This window comes from Hipposideros armiger, unplaced genomic scaffold (assembly GCF_001890085.2).
Source record: "Hipposideros armiger isolate ML-2016 unplaced genomic scaffold, ASM189008v1 scaffold_79, whole genome shotgun sequence".
Lineage (NCBI taxonomy): Eukaryota > Metazoa > Chordata > Mammalia > Chiroptera > Hipposideridae > Hipposideros > Hipposideros armiger.
The window spans coordinates 1,889,588-1,916,682 of NW_017731429.1; the positions used below are offsets into that span (position 1 = coordinate 1,889,588).

Genomic DNA, 27,095 nt, shown 5'->3' on the forward strand with positions numbered 1-27,095 from the left:
AAAGAAATAATGTTTTATGTGTTTCTGATCCAGTATTAGATTGTTTTTGAGAGTCTCAGTTATAGCTTCTTAACCCCATGGGTACCAATTTATTTCAAAACAATTTTGCATGTGGAACACATTTGCTTTTTCTACTTGGAGTAATATGTAAAAGCAGTAGATTTTATGTAAAAATTCATTTATTTCTAAAAAAATCAGTGACATACATAGTATTGAGATGACTTCAGGTAATTACAATTGCAAAACAAAAATAAATAAGTATAAAAAAACCACAGAACCAAAACAAATAAATTCAAGGTATAACAAAAAGCAAATTACTAACAGTTATGAAGAGTATGATATTTTTCAAAGCAAGAAGGTAAATACAGTGGCACTCGGCATTGTTGGCACTGCCAGGTAGTCTCTTTCCTAATTGTATGTTTATAACAAACACGGCACCTTTTTGTAGGGTGTTGCTTGGACTCAGTTGATAAAATATTCTCAGGGAAATGTGCCCAATTTTTCGCCTGCAAACGAAAAGGTGTATCGCTATTTGAAGGACATCCACGACAATTATAATTTGGCAAGGACACTTGCTCCAATAATTGTTCAGCAATAGCTAGACCAAAGCAAACAATATCTGTTTTGGTTTTGCTGTTGATTTTAGAATATAAGACATGTGCATTATAAAAGGTTATGTCTATTAGATAAAAATCAGTTTCTTATATATCCCTTTACACATTTCTCATAACAGGGAAGCTATCATCTTCATCATCTTCACTTTGTATTTCACTGTAATCATCATTTATAGGATCACTAAAAAATTCTTCATCAGATTGCTCAAAGTCACTTTCATTAAAATTCTGTTACCACTTTCATAAAATATATTCCTTATTTCTGACATTATGGGGCAGTGTATTGCAAACAAGTTTCACCGAAATACTGTAATTGTTTCTACTGTTGCAACTGATAAAACTACTCTAAAATAAACAAGAATATACATGTGAAATATTGTCTTAAATCCAATGACGAGTTAGATGATGAGTTAGACTCGTCATCTTGCACTTGGGCAAAGCAAGTGCATGACGAGTCTAAGTCGTCAAATGTACCCAAAGGGTTAACTGAGCTGATGAATTACTAGTAAGTTCTTAGAATGAAAAGAAAGAAAAGAAAATTTGTAGTTTTGGCATTTATTCCTAAATTACTTGATACTTATATGTTTTCTTTCCTACAGGTAGGATTATAATTCTAAACTTCAAATCTTCAAAGAAGGGAAGGAGAACATCTTGTGTTTATACCATGAACATCATGTTATTTTTTTATGTTGGAGAACTGTAATGCTTTTATTTTGTTTTTCTATTCAGTTTAAATAAATTAATTAATTCTTATATGATGTATTTTATTCTATTAAATAACTTTTTATTATCATCTTATATTTTCTAGTAAATTAAAAATTAACACAGAAATCATAGTTACCTTTGAGGTAGTTCCTACCAAAACATGGTTCGCCTCACCTGTAATATCCTTATTTGGAACCTGGGAGGGAGTAGGGTATACAGATTTAGAAATCACCACTTTGGAGTACTAGAATGGAATCCTAAACAATCTCAAAATTAAGGAGTTTGATTATGGATCAGCTTGAATCCATTTCTGCTCTTGCCAGAGTCCTGATGTTTCTCTGTGTAGTCGTCCATCTAGTGGTAGGAATGCAGAATACAGTAGAACGCCAAGGAGAAGCTCCAGGATGTCAGACGTTTTTAATATAAAGAATGCTTACATACACCTGAAACAACAACAAAACTACACACACACACACACACACACACACACACACACACACATACATACACACACATACACATATACATATATATATTTCAACAACAGCAACAAAAAAGAATGCTTACATAGTAGACAAAAACCTTTTGATAATGGGGGGGGGAATTACCCTTTCACTTGAAAAATAAGTCAGTGGTAATGAATTCTGAGAGTATCCCAAAAGTATATGTTTTTCTATACAGCATTTTCATGATTTAAACTTTTCTCTCTCTTTTGTAAGATTTTTGTGTATTTATAAAAGATTTGCAGGTGAAGAGGCAAATGCATAAATAATAGATAATTTTAAGAGACAGTCGTTTGATTTGAAAAGGATGCTTTTTGTATGATTAAAACTTTAGGGCAATTACATAATGATTCAGTTAACTAAAACAATTTATTTTGCACTTTGTAAATTAAAATATGGACAATTCAGCAAACTTGGCTTGTGTTCAGCTATGACTTAAGAGGCTCATTTTAGCCAGACATTAATGTAGAGTACCCCAGGGTTGGCTTTGTTTACCTAGCTCCATCTGAATTCTTTCTTCTCTTAGGTATTCCCTCTTTAGTTCCACTTCTTCCCTCTGCTACAGATATAATAAAGGAGGTCAGTCCTTTTTTTTTGTTGATTTTTAAAGTGTTCTGAAGACAGGCAGCACTTGACAGTTGTATGGTATATCCCCAGGAATGTCTCCTAAATCTGTGTTACATTTTTTATTCCTCTTTTTTAAAAAATTGATTTCTTTAGGTGGCCTCCATAGGTACCTGAAATTCGCACTGATGGAGATCTTTTCAGGTTAATGTATCATCTTCTTCAAAAAAATCTTTATTTAAAATAAACACAGGGCCGGCCGAGTGGCGCGATGGTTAAGAACTCGCTTGGGATGCCAGAGGGCCCCGGTTCGGATCCCACATATGAGGGCCAGTGACACTGCCCTCCACAGCTAAGATGCTGAACAACAGCTCAACCTGGAGCTGGGCTGCCATGAGTCACCGGCGACGGCATAGGCTGCAGTCCCTGTGGCAGTGGGTTGCCATGGGCTACCGTATGTAGCCAGCAGCCAGCGTGAGCGGCCAGCAGCCGCAGTGAGCGGCCGTCCAGAAGCTGGCGACTGATCTGCCTCGCCAGAGAAGAGCGCAATGATGGTGCCAACTTGGGCCAGTGAAGCAACATCCTCCACAACTAGATTGAAGAACAAAAAAAAACGACAGCAACTAGTCTGTTCCCCTTCCCCCAATTCCCCAGCAATGTTCCCATCCCCCCAATTCCCCAATAAAAAAATCTTTAAAAAAATAAAAAAATAAAAAAATAAACACAGCCAGATGAGAGAATTGCGATGACTTAAGTAGCATTTCTGTTGAATAGTTTTTAGGGGGTGAAAACCTCTCCTTTTACGTGGTGATTTAAAAAAAAAATCAGTTAACAGGAAAGAAAAAATTATTTCTCAATATTTATTACTCAATAACCAGGTTAAATATGCATATAACATGTACTTTTACCAAAGTGTAGAGTTATTTTTACACTTCTTAGTTTTTACGTGTATGAATCTTGAGTCCGTTCATTTTTGCAGAGAACACAGTAACAGAAATAGCATATCTAGTTGTTCTAACAAATTGATTTTCCATACAGCTGCAACTAGTTTTTTTAGTGAGATGGGATTTTGCCTTACTTTTTTTGGGTTCTGGAAGATTCCTCATTGCCTATCATGGTGAGAATTTGAACTTCTGTTCAAAGTATTGGCCTACCTCTGTAACAGTGGCTACAAAATTTCCACCTGTTATACCATGCAACTCTTGTGCTTACCACCTCTTCTCATATCCATTAGGAAATAAAGGAATGTGTCACAGCTGTCCTTTCCGTCATTGATCATGATAGGCTCCTAAGGATCTAGAATGAATTACAGTACAGGATTGGTGTTTGCTGTGTGATGTGAGAGGTCCTTACTGAAATTTGTAAAATCAGGGGGAAAAAATAGTAATATAGCTCTATTACATATTGCTTTTGGCTGCCTGTTCATGTATAACTTAGTTGCTAAGTAATTTCGAAAGTGTCCTTTTTGCATCACCCTGTATTTGGGCGAATACAATCAATATAAATCAAAATAAATCTACAGTTTTTTTAAAAATGGGATCTTTGTTGTTTTTTACCATGATTTCGATTTAACATACTGCAAGCATTTCCCCCTGTTGGCTTCTTTGTTTGCCATGTGTTTGTTGGTCTCATAGAATTTCATTGTCAGACTGCTAGTCATTTAATGAAGTACCCTATCATTATTAGGCATGTCCACTTACATTATGACTTCGGTCCCTTAGTCTTGTAGCACTTTTATCAGTCATTCGGATATCTTTGTCATTTCTTTTTAATACTCTGAATGTCTCCTCTCTTTCCAAATTAACTCAGCCCTGTTACTTATACTGAGCATTCTATATTCTGTGAGTCTTCCCAGTTTGTATCTTAACATGCAATTAAAATGTTGGTTAGATTTATTTATTAAAGTTTAAATTAGTCTGTGAAGGCCATATTTTTAAAGTTAATTATAATGGAAATTATGTTCAAGTATAATATTGTATTTCTCATAGAGGACCCCACAAACTTTAAAGATAAAATTGTAACAGTTACATCTTAATGTGGACCATACTTTGTGACCCCTTACATACAAAAAAGAATTGAATGGAGTAAGAGATAAGAGTTCATTCTATTTCCTAGATATTTGACACTTCTAATAAGGGCAGATGTGCCTCTGTGTGTATAATTTCTTTTGACTTCAGTCTAATTTCAAATAACATGTTTTCTAAATACTTTCGAATTTTTGTTAAATGAAGAAAGTATTGCTGATCCTTTATATCAGAAGTTCAGAAACTGTTTTCTTACCTATGGTTACTGTTTCTTGGTGAATACTTGTTCCTTTTTTTGGTACTCCTACCCAGGAAAAATTTCAAACGTCCAATAGTGAAGCAACATTTGATGAACTGCTTAAATTGCCTTCCAAACTGAGTATGTCTCCAATTTTCTAGATGTTTGAAGAAATCAGTCTTATGTTACCACAATTAATTCTGAAGGCAATTGCAGAGAGTATCGTTCGAAGTGACTCTTGAAAGAGATAGTAGCATTTGGCTAAATTATCATGATACATTGTTTTGTTTGTTTATTTTTTTAACCTATATTCTTAAGATAAATACACCTGCTATTGTTTTTAGCCAAGCTCATTTATTTAGGACATCTACTTGGATATAAGCATAGTTTTGATACAGCGTAGTTGACTGCCTTTTTAGATGGTAACTCAAGGCCTCTACATTTTGCTAATGGTACATGCCACTGGCTGGGTTGCCTGACTTGCTGTGGAAGTAAACCCTAAGTACCCTAAGTTTCTAAGGTTAGTGAATTCTCTGGGGAGCTCTATATAGGCTTGTGGGCAGCAGTAGGAATATAGGCTATAAGATTTATGAAATCATCTCGTAACTAGTCACTTCTAATTTTTTTGTACTTTGCTGAATTTTTTTCCGTAACTACAAAAATACTGTTTTGCATTTCACTACTTTTCTTACTGTTTTTGTTAAATTAGTTAGAAATTTAGGACTTGCATTAAATTGGCTAGTTGGGTGTTCACATTGTATATGTTTCCAATCACTGTTACCTTTTACAAAAATTTATTCTATTAATAAATCTGTCACTTAGTAGTCAGCTTCTTTGATCTTACCTGTGGGCAAGCGCCTTACCTATGTTAATACAATTCACATTTATGTTATTTCCCCCAAACATTGTTTGTTGGATCAGCATATAAAAAATAAAAACGAGAGCATTTTACATGGTAGGAATTGGCTCCTTCTACTATCTCAGTTTGGAAAAATGCTCTGCAGTTCCATGGTAGGCCTATTTTCTTCCTTTAAGTACTAGAAATCCTCATGAATTATCACCTATACCTAAAGCAAAAAGTTTTACATGATGTAGTGGGTTTTGTTTTGTTTTTTTTAATTGTTAATTAATATTTAAGACGGTATTTTAGTTTTTATATTCTTAAGATAAATAACTATTGTAAAACAATATAAGTTGTGTTTCTACTTTGGAACCCTTTTGATTGGTAAGGGAAATTTAATGCCAAGTTTCTACTTTTTAAGAAATGAGATCTCCGGGATTGAGAATGGGAAAAGTAGTACCTATCAAGATTGCCATAATATGTCATCTTTTGTTTGGAACTGTTTGCTTTTGGTTAGTCAGAGGTGGGGAAAACATTTCCTTCCTGAGTTATTGGAGCTCAGACTTGGAAGCATTTTTAAGTTACTACTATAGTAGAAACATTGTGTGAAGGACAAATTACTGCATGGAGAAAATGACTGGTTGAGTTAAAATGCTATGGGGAAGTATATTCTGCAGAGTTTGTGTAACTATTCAGTATTTTTTTTCTCCCAGTAATATTTATATAACTTTGGTTTTGCGTTTGGTCTACTCAGGATTCGTAATCTCAGCATGAACTCTTTAATTTTTCCTGTTATAGGTGAAGTGTTACATTTTAGCTTCAGGAGATATTCTTCAGTTTTTATGTGGTAATTTCTAAAGCATACTATAGTTTTCATAAGCATTATAATAAAAACCTTTATTTGTTAGATTTCCTTTAACTTGAAATTTGAAAAATTTCACATATAATGGCCTCAGCTTTGTTCTTAAACCTTTTGGGAAGAGCAGGTTGTGCAAATAGTAGTAGATTGTTGGTTTAGTCTATGTAAAAAGTATCATTTTTGGATGCTTTTTGAAAAAATTGTGCTATGTATGGACTGTCCATACGCATACTAAAATGAATATATTTATTCAAACAGTAAGAACGACAACTATATGCGAGGCACTGTTCTAAGCCTTTGGGGGTACAGCAGAGAACAAGAGTCCTGTCCACATGGAACTTATGTTTTAATTGGAAGAGAAAGACTTTAAACAAATTAGGATGAGTTAGATATGATGGGGAGTACTTTAGAGAGAAATCAGAGTAAGGAAGGGAATAACAGTGAGGGTTTGGAGGTAGAAGAGTGCTGTAAGGTTTTGTTGTTTTTTATAAATATTCAGAGATGTTCATCGGATAAGGTGACATTTAAGCGAAGATCTATAGGAATAAAGAGAGAGCAAGAAGTATAGATATCTGGGAGAAGAGTATTCTAGGCAGAAGGAACAGCAAGTGCTGGGCACCTGAGGGAAGAGGACTGGAGGCATTGTAAAGGAGACGTCAGTGTAACCGAAACAAAGTCATGTAGAGAGAAGAGCTTATAAAGCAAACAGCACAGCTGGATTATACATATTCTAGTATATAAAACACTGCAGTGGAAACTGAAGTCTCTATACCTTCGGCTTCATTTAAAATCAGGCTCTATCTCACTAGCAGTTTACTTACCTCCGTGATGAATAGTATGGAAATTGCTAACAAAAATGTTTGCAGGCTCCTCTTAAGGTCTCTTGATCAAGTAGAAGAGAATGATTTGGAAGTGAATAATTATAGAGTAATTCTGAAGTTTAGAATTATGTGCCAACTTTAGTGACTGTGTGAAGGGGAAGAGTTCACAGAGAGGGAAGCCTTCATTCGTTTTGAAGAATGAGCAAGAATGGAAAGATTTGGGTGTGGAACAGCAAGGTACATCACAGAAAACTATGGTGGTTTTGTGTCAGAAACTAAGATTCAAGGAGGATATTGACGGGCAAAATGTATGCCATCCTTTCAGCAGTGGGCACATCGTTGAGGTTAGACAGTGATAGTCACTGTTGTGTTGTAGATCGTTCTGTGGCCAGTGTAGAGAATGTTTGGGGGTGTGGGGTGGGTGAGACCCCAAATCAGGTGTCGTTAAAAATGAAGAAGCCAGTCAGTCCAACATTCTCAGTGGGGATACTTTGGGGTGGGGAAGTTTTTAATTGTGGAGTGCTGATTGTGCATTGCAGGACAGTCAGTCTCCTCATCCTTGATGTGAAATACCAATATGAGGTGTGGTCAAACAATACGGTGAATGTTTAAATAAAACTATTACAGTAAAAGACACATTGCCATTAATCCTCCTCAAAATATTTCTGCTCACTTTGAACACACTATCCCATCGTTCTTGCTACTTTCTGAAGCAGTTCTGGAAGTCCTCTTTCGTGAGTGTCTTCAAAGAGTGATTATCTCCCTTCCCAATTTTTGAATGCTCCCAGTAGTAGTGATAGCCCCTAGTTAAGAAACAAATAAGACCTGAACTCTGGCTTTGGCAGTGATAGGGGGATGGAGAGGAGAAAGTGGAACTGATGGAGGTTTGAGAGACTTGGTTACTGATTGGCTTTAGGGAGTCTAGATAAACACACACAGGTAGGAGTACCTTTGGCACGGGTAGTATTGTGACAAGAAATTTTGTGACAGGTTTAATTTTGAAAACGAATAAGATCCTGAGGAGTATAATGACTATTGATGCCATTGTGAGGAAGTAACTATTATATTTAAGAATTGAATAGCTTATCAAGACAGTTTCTGGAAGGATCTAGAACAATTAGCTATGTAAAGATAAATACAGAAAAAAGGCTAGGAATATAACAAATTCAGAACTTAACCACTGTGCTTGAAGTTTTAAAGGATTCAAAATGAGCAAGAGATAGATAGGCCTTCCCCTCTGTATATTTTGAGAGGCAGAGAAAGCTTAGCTTTGGGAATAAGGCAAGCACAATATATTCATTGCCATAGGAAAGGTAAAAAGTACTATTCAAGAAGATTCAAAGAAAGCAGAGATCAAATTCTACTTTGTACTATTAGAAGCTGAACTATACACGGCAAATTGAGTGTACCATTTAATTTTTATTGCAAGTAGTCTGAATTGTAAAAGCCTTGTGTCATTTTGTTCCATGGGCACCATTTGTTGTGCTTCGTCCTTTAAGCATTGTTGGCCAGGATAACTACTTATCTATGAGTAAAATGCATTTGGTTTGCATATCAAATGTTATTTTGTATAATAATTGGACCTATTAAAACAGTTTTGAAAGATTATAAACAGATAAATGGCCATAGTTAAAGTTTCTTGCTAGCAATTAAGGCCAGGGTAGATCACTTGAATTCATATTTAATCATTGTGCATTAAAGGTGAACAAACTGCTAATGAGTCATGAATAACTTTAATTTTTTTCCCTTTATGGTAGTTATAACTGAGATATTTATACTTGTTTTATATATACTTTCAAACAACTCATTTCTTGTTCTTCCCCTCTATTCTCTAAATGGGATCATATTTTATAATTTAATGTTTTTATTGAATTTGACAATAATCTCTTAAGCAATTGGAGGTGAAACCTGTGGTCTTTTAAAAGTTTTTTTCAGTTTTGGTACTAAAACAGTTGGATATTAGACTATTTTATAGTAATGCTTTCCATTTGGAAATATAAAATTGGAACTTAATATTGTTTTAATTTTTTCAGAGTAATATTCAGTAGAGTTTCTGGATCATTTCTTATTTGGAAATTTATTGCAATAAGAAACTTCAGTCCATTTTCAGTTTTGTTTGTTTGTCTGTGTTAGCTAGTAACTACCAACTGATACCTGAGGTAATTCAGTAGAACTGGAGAAAAGAATGAGAATTATTTGATACAAACAAACTGAGATCCCACCCTCTCAGATACCACACATATCTGTTATCTTCCTGTTAGTGCAAACACAGCATTCTGGGGAGGACATTAATAAAGGTAGTTTGACCTTCAGCTTGTTCATGCTTCCATATGTATGATTTTTTTTTTAAGTTTTTTAAAAGGTAGGGATGAATAATGCTGTTTGTAACTGAAGGTTTATGAGTAGTAAGAGAACTGAAAGTTCCTTGAGGCCTTGAAACAATTCCTTTTGAGATAAATAAAATACTTGAGGGTGACTTATTCCCTGAGGGAGTTTGATTTACTTTCTGGTATTACTAATCATTTATGTGACCCTAATCAACACCCTGTTTAGTTCTCAGGTAGATTATAATGGTTTCAGTTGTTCTGAGAGATTTTTAACAGCTTCTCCAAACACCTATTGATGCTTTACTCTGTTAGTATGCTTTCACCTGTTAGTATGCATATCTGGGATTAACAAATTAAAGCCAGAGAGTAAATTAATCTTTTTTTTATTTTTTATTGCAGACTTAATTCAGTGCACAAATGAAATGAATGTGAACATCCCACAGTTGGCAGACAGTTTATTTGAAAGAACTACTAACAGTAGTTGGGTGGTGGTCTTCAAATCTCTCATTACAACTCATCATTTGATGGTGTATGGAAATGAGGTAAGCAGAATTTTTGGTTAATAAATACACTGGTGTGTTCCCTGATTATTCAGCTTGCTTCTTCCACTGAAACTTCAGGAATGGATTCAGCAACTGTATAATATAGATAAAAAGGGCAAGGTGCCTAGGAGGAAATATAATTAATTGTAGGCCTTTCAATCTGAGTAGAAGTGGCCTATAAGTCAGAAAGCAGAAAGTGAGAGTGTAGAGGGCTTCAGTAATGGGATCAAGAGGCAAAGATTGATGCCTTGAGGTGGGTTCTTGAAGCAGCACTGGTCTTTGCAGGCCTTGTATATTTATCAACTGTATATCTGTCTGTATCCAGTTGCTTTTTTCTATAGATTCCTATCTGATCTCATATAGTTGTCTGTGAAAGCACTTCGCCTAATTCAAGGGTGTGATGGCCTTTTGCTAGAGGGACTGATTGAAGAATGCCTTTTTCAGCAGAGAGGTGTTCTGAAGTCTTCTCTGCCTAAAAGGGGGACAGATAAGATGCATGAGCTTTTGCAGTTTAATATTTGGAGAGAATCATCTTGTTTTCCATGATAGCTTAGTGGCTCATTTTTTAGTTCTTACCTTAAATGCTTTTCTCAGCCCAGCATACCTAACTTGTAAAATTGTATTAAAAGGAACATTTAGAATTGTGTTAAAAGAACATTCTAATGGAACTAGATAAAGTGACATTAGTATGTGCCTTAGAAAAATGCAGCCCAGTGGTTGCTAGGAGATCGCTAGCTCCCATAGAGATGAAGAGGGACTTCAATCACGGGCATTAGACTTGCATGATGACTTTCTGACATCCATCACTTTACTCATTATTTTGGGCTTTTCAGTCATGAGACTCTTCTGTTATCTTTGACAGATACCAATAGAGCATCATAAAGTTCAAAATTAAAACAGGAACTTACCCACAATTTTATCATTCAACAAGATGTGTTTGCACATTTTGGTGTTCCCTTTTGGTCCTTGTCCAAAAGTATTTTTATAGCTATTACCATAATCTAGATAAAATATTATATTTAGTTTATATATCATACCATAAGCATCTGTATTCTTTATATTTATCATCTTTCGTTATTACATAATTCATCATATATTTCATGATTTTCTTAACTGTTCCCCTTGCTGGAAATATAGTTTACTGATTAATTCGCTGTTAGAGCACATTGAATGATTTTATTTGTAGGTTTATATTTTTAAAATTATTTCCTGAAATATGTTTACTTAGTCAATAGGCATGACCATTTTTAGGACATATGTTACTCAGTTGCTTTCTAATTCATTATATCCAGTGTACAGAGTCAATAGAAATGTTTGATGTACTAGCTTCAGTGTAACTTGAAACATTTTGGTCTTAACTAGGATGATAGTTTCTATTTTATCAGGAATGTGTTTACTTAAGACCATTATCACTTATTCCAAAGAATATCAGGGTTATATTCATTTTTCACTTTTTTTTAAATGTACAGTTGACACTTGAACAGCATGGGCTTGTACTTCGCAGGTTCACTTCTGTGTGGATTTTTTTCAATAAATACTGTAAATGTATTTTCCTTATGATTTTTTAAAATAACATTTTATTTTCTCTATCTTTATTGTAAGAATACAGTGTATAATACATACAACATACAAAATATGTGTTATATGACTGTGTTATCGGTAAGGCTTCCTTTCAACAGTAGGCTATCAGCAGTTAAGTTTTGGGGGAGTCAAAAGTTATACATGGAGTTCAGACTGCACAGGAGCTGGCACCCCTAACCCGTGTGTTGTTCAAGGGTCAACTGTAGTTTATTTAAAAAAAATTTAAAGCCACAAATATAACCAACTATAATGCCAGATAAAGAGACAAAAGTGGTGGCTTTCAGAGGCTTAAATAAGGCGATAATACTAGAAGGAAAAACCTTGATAAAGGCAAAGAAACAGAAAGTTGACTGTCATTCCTTACAATCGACTGACAGGATGAGAAAGATAGCATTTCAGTGTGGTTTTTAGATAAACTCATGTTTAGTTTCCCTTAAGCAACTAAGACAAATCCAATGCTCTGTTCTTTTTTTTGTGCTAGCTCATGCAACCCTCAGGTTTTCTCACTTGGCGGTTATTAGTCTGTAAGAAAGTACGCATAGGGTTTCACTATGCTTTGGTGATGAAAATACCATGGAACGGTGGTTCTCAAATAGGGCAGGGCAGGGGAGTGATTCCCTCTCTTGTCCCTATCCCCATCCCCGGGGACATTTGTCACAACTGGAGGGAATGCAACTGGCATCTGTTGGATTGTCTGAAAAGTCATGACTATTTTTTCTATGTTTTTCGTTGCAAAAATGCATCGTGACTTTCCCGACAACCCAGTAGTGGATAGCGGTCAGGGATGCTTCTAAACGTCTTATAAATGCACAGTACAGGCCCCCGACAACAAAGAATTCTCAAAGCTTATGAAAGTCAGAGTCTAATACTATCTTTTTGAACAGGTTGTTTTAGGGTAAGTGATTAAAGATGAGTCTTTGATTTACAAATAGATCTTCAAAATCCTGGTTTGTTAGTTTAGGGTGCTGTATATACTATGAAAATATGTATTAGGTTTGGTAACTAGTAAAGGAGAGGACCAAAGATGAAAAATTTAAACTAGATAAGCTTAATGGAATGTGTTAATCACAATTTCCTCCCCTAATTCTGAAATTGGTTGTTAGATGGCAAAACTTTAATTTGACATGATTATTTATTTTTTTTCCAGCGTTTCATTCAGTATTTGGCTTCAAGAAACACGTTGTTTAACTTAAGCAATTTTTTGGATAAAAGTGGATTGCAAGGTAAAGACAACTTTTTCTTTATAGGAAATCAACAGTGACCCCATATGATTACTGCAGAGTTGAAATTTGTCTTTTAAAACATAAGCTGTGGAGGAAGCTCATATTTTAGTAAAGGTTGTAGGTAAGAAATGACTGTCTTTTAATGTGAAAATTAAGATTGACTTTACTACTTGAACACCCAAAGCCCTTTGAGAAGCAGTATAGGGTAGTGGCTTGAAAGCATGGATTTTGGAACTGGACTGCTGCCTGGGTTTGAATACCATCTCAACTGCTTAAACCAACTGCATGAACTTGAGCAAGTTACTTCACCTCTCTGCATCTGTAAAATCACAAATAATAATAGGGCTGTCAGGCTTAACCTAGTTAATAAATGTAAAGTGCTTAAAACGATGCCTGGCACAAAGGAAACACTGTAAGTATTTGATTTCATTGTTATAGTTATTTTATGCTTTATTCCAAGAAATGTAGTTGGGAATATTATATATTTTAGTAGCAAAGGTAACTAGTGTTTTATTCAGATGAATTGCTTATTGATACTCAACACCTGCTTATCTTATTTTACTTTTAATTGGAAATCTTTTTTTATTTATTTTGTTTCTTTAATTGAATATCTTGAAGTGCTGTATATACTCTGGTTTCTCTTCAGATCGTATAAATTCTTTTGCCTTTTACTTAGAAGTGCTATAATCTGGTGGTGTAGTTCTCCATGCACATTCCATCTTAATGGGATCGACTGTACTTAGTTCCAGAACTAGGTGGTTAGTATTCTAGAATATCAGCTCTACGAAGAACCTCATAAATGGCATACCAAATGAGTTGGGAATATTCAACAGTAAGGCTCAAGCTGGGAAAGTGTCTTTAGAGAGGTGAGATTTGTGCAGGAGTTTGAAAGATGAATGAGAACATGAATTGGCTTAAGCAAAGGTACACAGATATACATGGATGTGAAAGAACATGGGCATTTAAGATTTATAGAGCAAATGAGTGTGAATAGAATGTATGGATAATGTATTTGAGAACATGAAATGGCAGATAGCCCTTACGAAGCTGTTGGGGCCAAAATCAGGAACTGAGTTGGGATTTTATAATGCAGTGAGAAACCATCAAAGTTTTTTGAGTTGAGGGAGGAGGATAGAGGAAGTGTGTGTTGACTATAAAGAAAGCATCAGTCATTATTCAGTGCAGGTTGAAGTAGAGTGGATAAAGTCTTAAAGACATGGAGACAGTTCTAGTCATCATTCCAGTTATGTAGTTGAGAGTTAATGAGAGCCTGAATTGTGGCTCTTGTGGTGATAAAAATCAATGGAATTTAGTGACCAGCTCTGTTTGAATTAGGGACTGTCCAGTTCAATACTTGTTTACTTTTGGTGGATGGAAGTATTGATTAGAATGAATTGAATACCCTATCTTCCAGAGAATTTGGAAGACTAGTAACCTATATGTAGGATCAAGTGTTACAAGATTGTTTTTACTTTAATGAGATATGTAGTGCTATAAGTAAAGGAAAAAAAAATATGCAGTAAAATCCTGTTTTCCAATAAAATATTAAGTAGAAGTACATATATACGACAGATAAAACTGGAACTGCTCTGTTCTCAGGTTAATGGAAGAAACTGCCTGCTCATCTTTTTATTTCTGCTGCTCTTATTCAGTTTATTTGAACTAAGAGTCTGTGGAAAACAATATGCAAACCATTGCTGTCTAGAGCAGAGTATATATTGGGTTGTCGGAAAAGTCATGATGCGTGTTTGCAACAGATGGCACTAGTTCAGTTTTGGAAATACTAGAGTCATTCGCATCTATGTTATTGGTATGTCATTTGACAGCTGACAGTTCTAGCTTCGTTCTAAAATAAATTGAGTGATTTGGTTGAGTTCTGGAGATTTTATAACAAGTTGAAGATGGACGACCAAACTGCGTTTTTGCCATATTTTACTGTTTTTCTTCCATAAAGGGGAGAACGCTCATCAAGCTTGTGAAAAGTTGCATAAAATTTACGGTGACAATGCTCTACACAAATGTCAGTGCCAACGATGGTTCACGAAATTCCCTGCTGGTGATTTTGATCTCAATCAGTCAGGAAGGCCCACCGAGGTTGATGACGACAAAATAAAGGCATTGATCGAGTCAAACCCACTTTACACGACACGAGAGATTGCAGAAACATTGAGCATCTATCATTCAAGCATTCACCACCACCTGAAGAAGCTGGGATCCGTAAGCAAGCTCGATATTTGAGTTCCGCATGACCTCAAAGAAGTTCATTTGATGGCTCTTACAAACATCTGCAATATGCTCATTAAATGTGACGAAAAACTATCCTTTTTTGAAGCAACTAATAACTGGTGATGAGAAGTGAACTGTTTACAACAATGTGGTGTGCAAATGGTCTTGGTCCCGACGTGATGATTCACCTCAAACAACATCAAAAGCAGACATTCATCAGAGGAAGGTTATGCTCTCAGTGTGGTGGGATTTTAAGGGTGTTGTGTTTTTCGACCTCCTACCAAGAGACTAAACAATCAATTTGAATGTGTACTGTTGGCAATTGGACAATTTGAACAAATACATCATCCAGAAACGTCCAGAGCTTGTTAATTGTAAAGGAGTTGTGTTCCATTGTCACAACGTGAGACTATATACAAGTTTGATCACCCGTCAAAAATTATTGGAACTTGGATGGGATGTGTTGCCACACCCACCATATTCGCTTTACATTGTGCCGTCAGACTTCCACTTGTTTCTTTCTCTTCAGAACTCCTTGTGTGGTATAATATTCAATTCAGATGCAGCTGTAAATCAGTACCTTGTTCAGTTTTTCACAAATAAAGACAGGCCCTTCTATGAATGAGGAATTATGAAGCTCACTGAAAGATGGCAAAAGGCTATTGAACAAAATGGGCACTATATCATTGATTGATATTTGTTCTTTATATAAATAAATTACCTTTGAGAAACACAGACAAAATACTTCATGACTTTTCCGACAACCCAATACATATGTCCAAGTGAATTTTTTGTGCGTTGTTAGCTACTGATTTTCCACTTTCTTAGGTTTTAAGACTCATTCCTTTCACATAGAGTACAGTTTTTAGGCCTTTTATTTAAAGCTCGTATTCTAAACAGATTATAAAGATAAGACTGAAGCAATAATTAAAGCATATAATTCAGCGGTGTTTTTGAAAAATAATTTTGATTGATGTATTTTGTTGGGCAGAACCTGCTATATTATTAAATATATACTAGGTGTTATACTAGGTGTATGGAAATATAAATATACTTCTAGTCTAGTGAGTTAGATAGATACTGTCACATATAATAGCTATCAGCTATAGTTGAAGTAAGAATAATATGGGGGCATAAAGAGTTCAGGGAAAGTTTCAGAGATTGAACTCTGATTTATGAGAGGTATTTCCCCCTTCAGAGGAGGGAGTAGAGTTGATTAGAAGGAGGGAGCAGTGGGAACTAAAGAGCTGAGAATGTGAATGTATAACAAACATCTTATGGAATATACTAGTAGCTATGAGAATATATTAGGGCAGCGATTTTTTTTTTCTATTTTGTTCATTGATTTTTCTCCAGTGGCACTTAGTAGGAGCTGATGAAATATTTGCTAAATAAATGAATTGGTGATTATGTTAAATCCAGTCACGTTACATTTTTTTTTTTGGTTGTTTTGGTGTTGTCTCTTTGAAGTAACTGAGATCATCAAGTAAAGTTAAATTTGTTAGATGAATTTGAGCCAAAATAAAACGGACCTGGCTTTTCAATGAGGAGCAACATTTTGTAGATTTCCTTGAGCCCTGGCTAACTAAAATACAAAGTTGGGGTTTTTTTTCCCCTTTTATAACATTGCTTAGCTTTTATTTTGCTCAAGTTTTCAGATCTCATGATTGTGATGAAACAAAATCTTAGACTTATTTAGATATTCATTTAGAAAGTTTTATTGAAAACATGTAATTGTTTTTTGTTATGCCTTAAACTTGCATATTGCCATTTCTTTCATTGTACTATACAGTAATTTTCTGTACTTTTTATAAGATTGGCAGATCTAGTTATGGTTCTAAATAATATACAACTAAAATTTTTCATAAGTACGAAAATTATAAAATTGCTTAATTTGAGGAGTGGGGTCGTGGTTCCATAGGATATTAGGTTTGAGTTATGAGGTTATCAAGTAATGTAGGAGAACATGTTTTCCTAATTCCTGACAAATGAAAGATAGGAATGTTGATGAGAAGTAAATATGTATATATATATATATATGTATTATTTTAAAGAAATTCTAAGAGGAAAGGTTTTTCAAAGCCACATATGACATACCTGACTTAAAAAATGTCAAGCCATAGAGACTTGAATGTGATATTATATTCATTAGTCACTTAATTTAAATTTAAATCACTAAATTGAGTTGGGATATCAAGACATGGCCATTGGATTAAATGAGTTGGTTTTCTAAGCAAATTGGGATTTTAATAGTTTATGAAACCTTTTTCTATTTTTTTCTTACAGGATATGACATGTCTACATTTATTAGGCGGTATAGTAGATATCTAAATGAAAAAGCAGTTTCATACAGACAAGTTGCATTTGATTTCACAAAAGTGAAAAGAGGGTGAGTTAAGCTTTTATTTTCTTGACACGTAGTGGGTTTGAATATTTTTAAATGTAAACCATAGAAATTATTAGATTATGACTTGTGGAATTTCAGTCCAGTTTTAAAAGATTGAACTTCATTTTTCCTTGAAATACATCAGATACTTTTTGAACTAGGATTTTTTTAAGTTCCTTTTAATTTTATAACAGCTTTATTGAGATAGTCTTCATACAACATAAAATTCACCCTTTTAAAGTGTACTATTAAGTGGTTTTTAGTATATTTACAAAGTTACACAACATCACTATTATCAAATCCCAAAGCATTTCATCACTCCAAAAAGAAACCCCAAACTTGTTAGCAATTACTTCCCATGTTCCTCTTCTCCAAACCCTGGCAACCACAAATCTACTTCTGATTCTATGGATTTGCCGATTCTGGACATTTCATATAAATGGAATCATACAATATGTGGCCTTTTATGTTTGGCTTCTTTTGCATAGCACAGTGTATTTGGGTTGTAGCATCCTTGTTGTAGCATGTATCAATACTTCATATCTTTTTATGGCTGAATAATATTCTGTTGTATGGATTATATTACATTTGGTTTATTTATCAGCTCATGGACATTTGAGTGGTTTCCACTTTTTGGCTGTTAGGAATAGTGCTGCTATGAGCATTAGTGTACATGTCTTTGTGTGGATTCTTTTCAGTTCTCTTGGGTACATACTACTTAGGAGTGGAATTGCTGGGTCATGTGGTAACTTATATTTAGCTTCTTGAGGAACTGTGAAACCATTTTTCAAAGCAGTTGAATCATTTTACATCCCCAACCAGCAGTATGTGGGTTCCAGTTCTCCACATTCTTGTCAGTCAATACTTATTATTTTCTGTGGTGTTTTTTTTGTTTGTTTTTTTATTATAACCATCCTGTTGGGTGTAAAGTAGTATGTCATTATGATTTTGGTTTGCATTTCCCTGATGGCTAATTGTGTTGAGTGTCTTATTGGCCATTTGTATTATCTTTGGAAAAATGTCTTTTCAGATTCTTTGCTTGTTTTCTAATTGGGTTATTTGTCTTGTTGAGTTGCAGGTTTTTGTTTTTGTTTTTTTAATAGCCTACACACCTGTTCCTTATCATACATGCTTTGCAAATATTTTCTCCCATCCTGTGGCTTATCTTTTTACTTTGCTGATGGTATCTTTTGAAAAACAAAAGTTTTTAATTTTAATGAAGTCCAATTTATCTATCTTTCTCTTTGGTTGCTTGTACTTTTGCCATCATGTCTAAGAAAACATTGCTTAATCTAAGATCACAAAGACTTACTCCTAAGTTTTTATAAGAATTTTGTAGTTTTAGCTCTTACATTTAGGTTTCTGATCCATTTTGAATTAAAATTTGTATATGGTATGAGTGTTAGTCCATATTCATTCTTTTATATATGGATACCCAGTTGTTCCTGTACCATTTGTTGAGAAGACTTGGTTCTTTCCCAATTGAATAGTCTTGGCATCCTTGTTGAAAATGAATTGACCACAAATGTAAAGGTTTATTTCTGGACCCTCAATTCTGTTCCTTTGATCTATGTCTATCTTTATGCTGGTACCACACTGTCTTGATTATTGTTGCTTTGTAGTAAGTTTTGAAATTGAGAAGTGTGAGTTTTCTAGCTCTATTCTTGCTTTTAAGGTTGTTTTGGCTATTTTGGGACCCTTGCATTATTTTCATATGAATTTTACCATCAGCTTATCAATTTCTGCCTGGAAAGGCAGCTGGGACTTCATAGAGAGTGCATTGAATCTGTAGATCATTTTGGGGAGTATCGCAATCTTAACACATTATGCCCAATCCATAAACATGGGATTTTTCTTTGTTTTCTTTCAGTGCTGTTTTGTATTTAAAGTTTTTAATCTTGGATGCAGAAGATGAATTTATTTTTTGCTATGCCCTAAATAATAGTCTTCTTGGCACATGAACTAATCACATGAATTATACAATTGGTGTTTCTATACCTGATAGTGCTTGGTATATGGATTTTTCTTAGGGTATACGATGAGACCTCAGGAAAAAGCCACTAAAAACATTCTAAAGGGGCATCGATGACCCTTGCAGCTATGAAACCCTGCCCTGAGGGGAATCTGGCTCCTGTAGTAATACTGTAGTGAATGCCTTTCTAAGTTTCCCCACTGCCCAAATATCCCAAAGATGTAAGCAATTAATATGTTTCTTTAAATTGTTCTCTTGAGATGGTAAATTACTAGACTGAGATGGACAGTTTGATATAAATGTAGATGATGTAGCCTTGTAGCTATTCAAGAAATTTTAAAGCTGGCTTAAATGTTCTGTGTCCACTATTTCAGGTTAATTTAATCAGGAGGTGATTAGTTTGGAACTTACCAAAACTCAAGTTCACAAATTTTGTTTCCTGTAGTTACGTACTTTACAAGGTTATAGTAGAGGAATTCATCTTAGAAGTTTGATTCCTAGCACCAATATCCTGTTCAATCAACCATTTTCCAGTTGGGCGTATATTAATACTTCATTGTTAAGTGTGTTCAGTAAAACTGATGTTCAGGCTATTGGTAGATTTCAGATTATTAGACTTTAAAAATAGTAACTTTTTTTTCTCATCTGAAGGGTCAGTTTTGAGATTGAGGACAGTTGCTGCATTTCTGTATTTAATAGAACAAACTTTAATTATTTGGATGAGAACAGCCCTTGATTATGCACAATATAATTAATATTTAGTTAAAAGAAATTACTCTCATTTAATGCTGAAGAAAAGGAACCTCAAAGAGGAGTCATAATTGAGCGGAACCAAGAAAAAGCATAAAATGGACATTATACAAACACTGGTATATATATACCTACATATATATGTATATAACTGTAAATAAAGAAAAAAGATAAGATGGTATAAGTTGAGGGCATGACAGTAATTAAAATTTATTATATCATGGCAAAAACCTCCAGAGACTTTTTAGTTTTGCGGAGGACTTGTGGCAAATAGTAAAATATTATTTATTAGGTTAATCATTTTTTATGTTTATGAAAGTAATAAGCTTTTAAAAAGTTCAGGAAACTTGTAGGAAATGTTAACATATAATCTGTTTTCTATGTGTAAATAGAAATAAATGTGTGTGAGGACACAGAAAATTACATAAATTTTTATTTAATATTTATATTAACATTATATAATATTTAATAGTATATAATTTCTTGTCTAATATAATTAAATTAATATATAATATTTAGACATTATTTGAAGATTGCTTTCCTCCCCTACTATATATTTTAGACATTTTAATATCTGTACACATAGACATATCTCATTCTTTTGAATGGCTATAAAATTATGTTCTAGATGGCATTTGATTTATTCTCATTTTTTATCTTATAAAAGCAGTGCATTGACTGTCCTTTTGCATATGGTTTACATTCTTAAGTGAAGTTTCCTGCAGAACAAATTCTTATAATTGATATATATATATATATATATATATAATTTTAATGGAAAACACCAAATTGCCCTTTATAAAAATTCTATCAAATTATTGACTTAAATACAGTTATAAATACCCCTTTCACTATATTCTTCCACTGATGAAAATGTATGTTATTAGGTGTTCATTCTATACCAGTTGATTGAATAACTAAATAAATGGTGATATTGAGTCTCTTTCTCTTTTTAAAATACCATTTGTGCTTTGTTAATTCCCTTTCAATGTCCTTTGCCTACTTCTCTATTGGATGTTTGTTTTTGTTTTTTAATTATTGTTGAATAGTGTTAAGAGCTCACAGGCTGTTTATTCGGATATATCTAGGTTAGAAGTCTCGGTTCACTTCAGTTAGATGAGGGGCTTTAGTAAGTTATTTTAGCCAGCTTTCTGACTTTTTAAAAATAACTTTATTTTGAAGTAATTTCACTTCCAGAAATGCTGCAAGATAGATAACTCTTACACACTTTACTCAGATTCACCAGTTTTTAACATTTTGTCACAATTCCTTAATTATTCTGTGTGTGTACTTTTTTTCTGAACCATTTGAGAGGGGATCACATACCTCATGCCTTTTTGTAGTTTTTATATCCCTTAATACTTTTATGCATATTTCTTAAGCACTAAGATCTTTTATTACATGCCCATCAGCTTGCTAACTTTTTTTCACATCGTGGCACAAACTGATACTGTTTCTGTAGGACCATGGGTTAAATGGATAAGACTGAGGCCAAAGGACTAGGGATGAATGTCTTGGGATGTTTGTAATCCATTTGTACCATAGTAGTATGCTTTGGCACAGTTGGGAAGTCTTATAGCACTTATCTATTAGGATTGTTGTGAGAATTAAATGAAATATTGTATGTAGTGCTTTTATAGCACATGGCTAACACTAACAAGTAAACATTTGTATATTAGGAAAATTATCATGGGCTACAAATATTTTTTCCCTGTTTTTTAAAAACATGATTAAAAGTTTAAAATCTTTTGTGATCAAAATTATCTTTATTTTTGTGACTTTTGTCCTTTAAGGAAATTCAGAGTGGGCTTTTCTGCACCAAAATGATTAATTACCTATTTATATTTTCATTGGATATATTTATAGATTCAGTGTTTTATATTTAAATATTTTGTTCATTTGGAATATATCTTGGTATAAAAAAGTGAGGTGGAGACCAACTATAATTTTCAGTAGAAATATAGGATATTAAAAAATCAAAATGAGTTATTACCAGTTAAACAACTTTTTACTTATATATTCATTTGACCCTTGAACATCATGGGTTTGAACTGTGTGGGTCCACTTATATGTGGAGTTCCCCCCCCCCACCCCAATAAATATACACTTGGCTCTCCATAGCCCTAGTTTCAAATCTATGGATGCAGATAGTCAACTGTATGCATTGTTCTATGCCATTTTATATAAGGGACTTGGGCATCTGTGAATTTTGGTATTCGTGAGGAGTCCTGAAACCAACCCCTCGTGGGTACTGAGAGACAACTAAAGTTAGGTTTTGGGGAAGTCAGAAGTTACATGTGGATTTTTGACTGTTTGGGGGTTGGTGCCCCTAACCGCTGCATTGTTCAGTGGTCAATGGTACTTCTTTAAAAAGCCCCTTTTTTTTGTTACTCTGGCAAATTCTTAGTTATTTTTCAAGAATTCACTCAAACATAATTTCTTTGAGGAAGACTTATTTCTGTAGTTAGATTTTTTTTTTTAAGACTTTATTGGGGAATTGGGGGAGGGGAACAGACAAGTTGCTGTCCTTTTGTTCTTCAGTCTAGTTGTGGAGGATGTCGCTTCACTGGCCTATGTTGGTATTATCATTGTGCTTTTCCCCGGTGAGGCAGTCGCTCGCCGGCCACTGGACGGCGGCTCACGGCCGGCTGCCAGCCACTCAGGGTAGCTCACAACAGCCCACTGCAGCAGGGGCTGCAGCCTACGCCATCGCCGGTGACTCACGGCAGCCCAGCTCCAGGTCGAGCTGTTGTTCACCATCTTAGCTGTAGAGGGCAGTGTCACTGGCCCTCATGTGGGATCTGAACCAGGGCCCTGCTGCTCAGAGCTGGCGTCCCAAGCCAACTCAACCAACATGCTACTCGGCCAGCCCTGCAGTTAGATTTCATATGACACTGTGACATCCATGAGGACAATATAGTCTTACTGATATTCATATCTTCAGGAGTTTCCACAGTGTCTAAATATAGTTGATGTTTCATATAGTTTTTGAAAAGTTGAGTACATGACTGTAAACACTACATTAAAGTGGTTCTATGTAAAGTGGATCCAGTAAGTTTCCTGTAGATTTGTCATTTTAATTGGTCTCTTCATTTTCTTTTTGTTTAACATTTCATTTTTTGGTAGTATTAACATATGTTTAATCATCTTGAATTCTAAATTGGTGTGGTTTAAAGTGACAAGACATTGTTATATAACAAGCAAAAGAAAGACTAATCCAGGTATTGTATTTGAATAAGGACATGGATGATTAGCCTTTAATCCATGACTTTATATTTGGGGAGCAAGTATATGAATTTATTTCTAATCTATTTAAGGATTCATAAAAACCTGTGTTCTGCATGAACTGAATTGTCATGCATTTGGTTTGAATTATGTTCAAGCATTTGGGTTTGTAAATTGAGTCCCCATTTGAGGTTAATCATGAATTTATTATAGTTTTGTCAGTTTGCTCAGTGTGGTTTTCTTTACCAGTATTCAGCTGCATGTGTACAGTCATGGAGGAGGTAAATGTTTGCTCACCTAGGGTTGTGAATTTTCCATGTGACTGCAAGGGAAGAAGAGAGTGCAAAAGAGTTAAGAGTATTCGCAAGGTAGTGATTATAATAATGGTCTATGGAATTCTAAGCTAGATGAAGAAAGTAAAGATGCAAAGGAATTAATGTGGGTAGTGGAGGGTTTGATACATTGAAGTTGAATAGTTTTTGCTATGGGGATACTTGATCAAGGCTGCTGGAATGTTAAAAGTTTATTGTCATAGGAGAAGATGTCTGAATTTTGTCTTTTTTTCCTGGTGGAGGTGAGGGGTGGTTGATGTGGTTTGAGGAGGCAGTCAAGTCAGTATCTGATGACTAGGGAATAGGAACTACGCTCAAGGGACTTTGAGATCAAGATGTTGGGTTGACTGTCCATGTAGATATTGAAGTTAACCCAGAAAAACTGAGCCAGCATTCAAATCTTCTGTGATGAAGGGCGGAAGTGACCAGGAGGTAAAAAGTGACCTCAGCAAGGAGAGGGAGGGAGAACTAAAAACGGCCTATAAATGATGATGGATAAAATGAGAGAGTGTGATGTGTATGAAAATAAAGAGTGGCAACGAGGTACACAATGGTGTCGTTATCCCAAATTGCAGCATTTAGTACCAATCAATGTAGTTTAGTATTGGGTTGTCGGAAAAGTTGTGACATATTTTTTCTGTTTTTCGTTGCCAACCCAATACTTGGGAGGAAACAGGCGTCCATGGGTTAACACATCTTACTGGAGAAAGTTGTTGGACTATAAAGCTGGTCAGTAGCTGCCTGAGGAAGGCAGTCAGTGTTTGTTCTTTTAAACTGTTTTGTTGAGCAAAGCACTATCGTTGCATTTCATTACTGTTGCTTAATTGTTTTTCTGGCATCGGGTTGTGGGTTGAAGGGGTAACTCAGGGTAGAGCAGCTAGCTATTTATAAATATGGGTCATTTGTAAATTAGGGAAAACCTGCACACTTTTTGAAAGTGCCTTGTTACTGTGCCAAAGGTTACGAAAAGCATTGTTTTGAAATCTAATACACCTGGGTTTATATATTGGCCCTACCACTGATTAGTTCTTTGACCGTAGACAGTCATATAACCTTACTGAACCTTAAATTTCATCTCAAAAATGGGACAAGACCATCTATAGGATTTTTGTGAGGATTTGAAAAACATACATCAAGCCCTTAATATGGAGCCCAATATACGTATAATTGTGTACCTTAGCTCAGGTGCCTTTTATCTAGTGTTTTTGGTACTGGTTTTGTAAAATTCTAGTTTATTTGGTACTGTTAATATTTCTCTATCTTTGGAAATATCTAAAAAAATATTTAAAGGAATCTTTTTGGAACTATTTATGATATCTTATTTAAAACATTCCTTTTAAGCACTTAATTTTAATGGCCAGATTAGAATGACTTGGTAAAACTGTTCTTTTATAATAAAATTATTTTAGTTATAATGTTGTGTATTACAAGCCACTGCTGTTTGAGTAATGAAAACATATCTTAAAGTAGTGCTCACCAAGATTTGAGTTCAGCTGCTGGCTCCATCAAGTCCTAACTATTTGATGATTTGAGGCAAATTAATTTTTTTACGTGTAATTAAAAAAAAAAAGTCTGTAAAACTGCCCTTTACACACGAGTGGTGTCAGGATCAGATGATTTCCTCATGTGAACAGTACACTATAAACCTGGCTGTACAATGTAAGCTTTGATTTTTATGTCTCATGTTTTATGTCTTTTTTTTTTAGTGTTAAATGAGCACCTTGATATTGGATATAAGTATTTTCTGGTTTTGTTTTTTCATATGTGATTTATGCTTGCGGTTTGAGGTTCAGTGATGACTTAAAAATATGTGAGGTTTCATAGAAACTTGTTCTCTGTTTAAATAGAGAACCAGATGGGAGTTCGAAATGTAGATTTTAATACCAAACTCAATTGTTTCCTTTTTAAAAAAACAGGGCTGATGGTGTTATGAGGACAATGAACACAGAAAAACTCCTAAAAACTGTACCAATCATTCAAAATCAAATGGATGCCCTTCTTGATTTTAATGTAAGTTGATTACACAAATGCTTTTATAAATAAAAAAATTATATCATTATGGTTGATGAGAGTTTTTATTTTCCGGTTTTCATAGACAAATTTTTTTCACACTAATATCCTATTTGGCTAAGGATTTTCATAAATGTGGTCTCAAATCAGATTACTTTCCATTTTTATAGTTGTTTTAGATTTAATCTTATTTCTTTGACAGTGTTTCTCTATCTAGGACTATAGAGTATACAATCATCCTTCAGTATCCACAGGGGATTGGTTCCACGACCCCCTGCAGATACCAAAATTCACAAATGCTCAAGTTCTTGTATAAAACGGCATAGTATTTGTGTATAATCTATGCACATATCCTGTATACTTTAAATCATCTCTACATATAATACCTAATACAATGTAAATGCTGTGTAAATGGTTTTATACTGTATTGCTTAGGGAATAATGGCACACAAAAGAAGTCTGTGCATGTTTAGTATAGATGCAACCGTGGTAGGCCTAACTACACGGTACATATCAGTAACATCGTAACTTTTTTTTCCCCAAATATATTTTCTGTACATGGTTGGTTGAATCCTTGGATATGAAACCTGTGGATACGGAGCATTGACCGTACAAGCTAAAGCAATGAGAGAGGTGAAGGAATTGATCTGAAAACCTGTTTTGTTTTGATAATGGTTTTTAGATTGTAAATATGTAAGAAGATTTTTTGTAGAAATAGCCAACTTAATATTTCTATAAGGTTAATGCCTAGAAAAAGAATTTGGTGGTTCAGAGGACATAAACATTTAAATTTTTAAAATAATTGTCAATTTACACTCCAAAAATGTTGAGCCAATCACTTGTCAACAGGTATCTGGTATTTTTGTTTGTTTTATTCTTATCAGCACTGAATGATACTTTGGTTTTGGTTATTTTGCTACCTACTGGTCTAGTGCTCAAGAAAGGATATTGCAGTAATTTAATTTGATTATTATATCTTAATTTATCTGATAAATGAAGTTGAGCTTATTTTCACATATTACTAGCTATTTGTATTTTTTGTTTTGTGAATTGTCTGCCATTTGCTTTATTATTAGCATTCTTTTTCTATAATGGAAATCAGCCTTGTTAGTATCCTGCAAATATTTACCAATTTGTTGTTTACTACTCAACTTTATACTTATGCTTTTCTATACCTACCAAGAAGTTCATTTTCAGGTACTAGATATTTGTGTTACTATAAAAGAACTTAAAGTTAATTTGGCTTATCCTTTTGATTTATTCCTTGAGATAAAACTAAAGTTATTTCTAGTATTCTTGATAGACAAATGCTATTTTTTTGTTATAACATAATTCAGTAATCATTGTAAATA

At 34.3% G+C, this 27,095-nt stretch overlaps 1 protein-coding gene across 20 annotated transcripts in view; it reads left to right on the forward strand.

The window, feature by feature from the left end:
* PICALM (phosphatidylinositol binding clathrin assembly protein) overlaps positions 1–27,095 on the forward strand; it is a 97,754-nt gene that overhangs the window by 19,810 nt on the left and 50,849 nt on the right. For all 20 annotated transcript variants that reach the window (XM_019643478.1, XM_019643481.1, XM_019643479.1 and 17 more), the window contains exons 2-5: positions 9,896–10,038; positions 12,767–12,842; positions 17,355–17,457; positions 25,650–25,743. In XM_019643478.1, the coding sequence (XP_019499023.1) occupies positions 9,896–10,038; positions 12,767–12,842; positions 17,355–17,457; positions 25,650–25,743 (416 nt within the window). The remainder of the gene's footprint in view (positions 1–9,895; positions 10,039–12,766; positions 12,843–17,354; positions 17,458–25,649; positions 25,744–27,095) is intronic.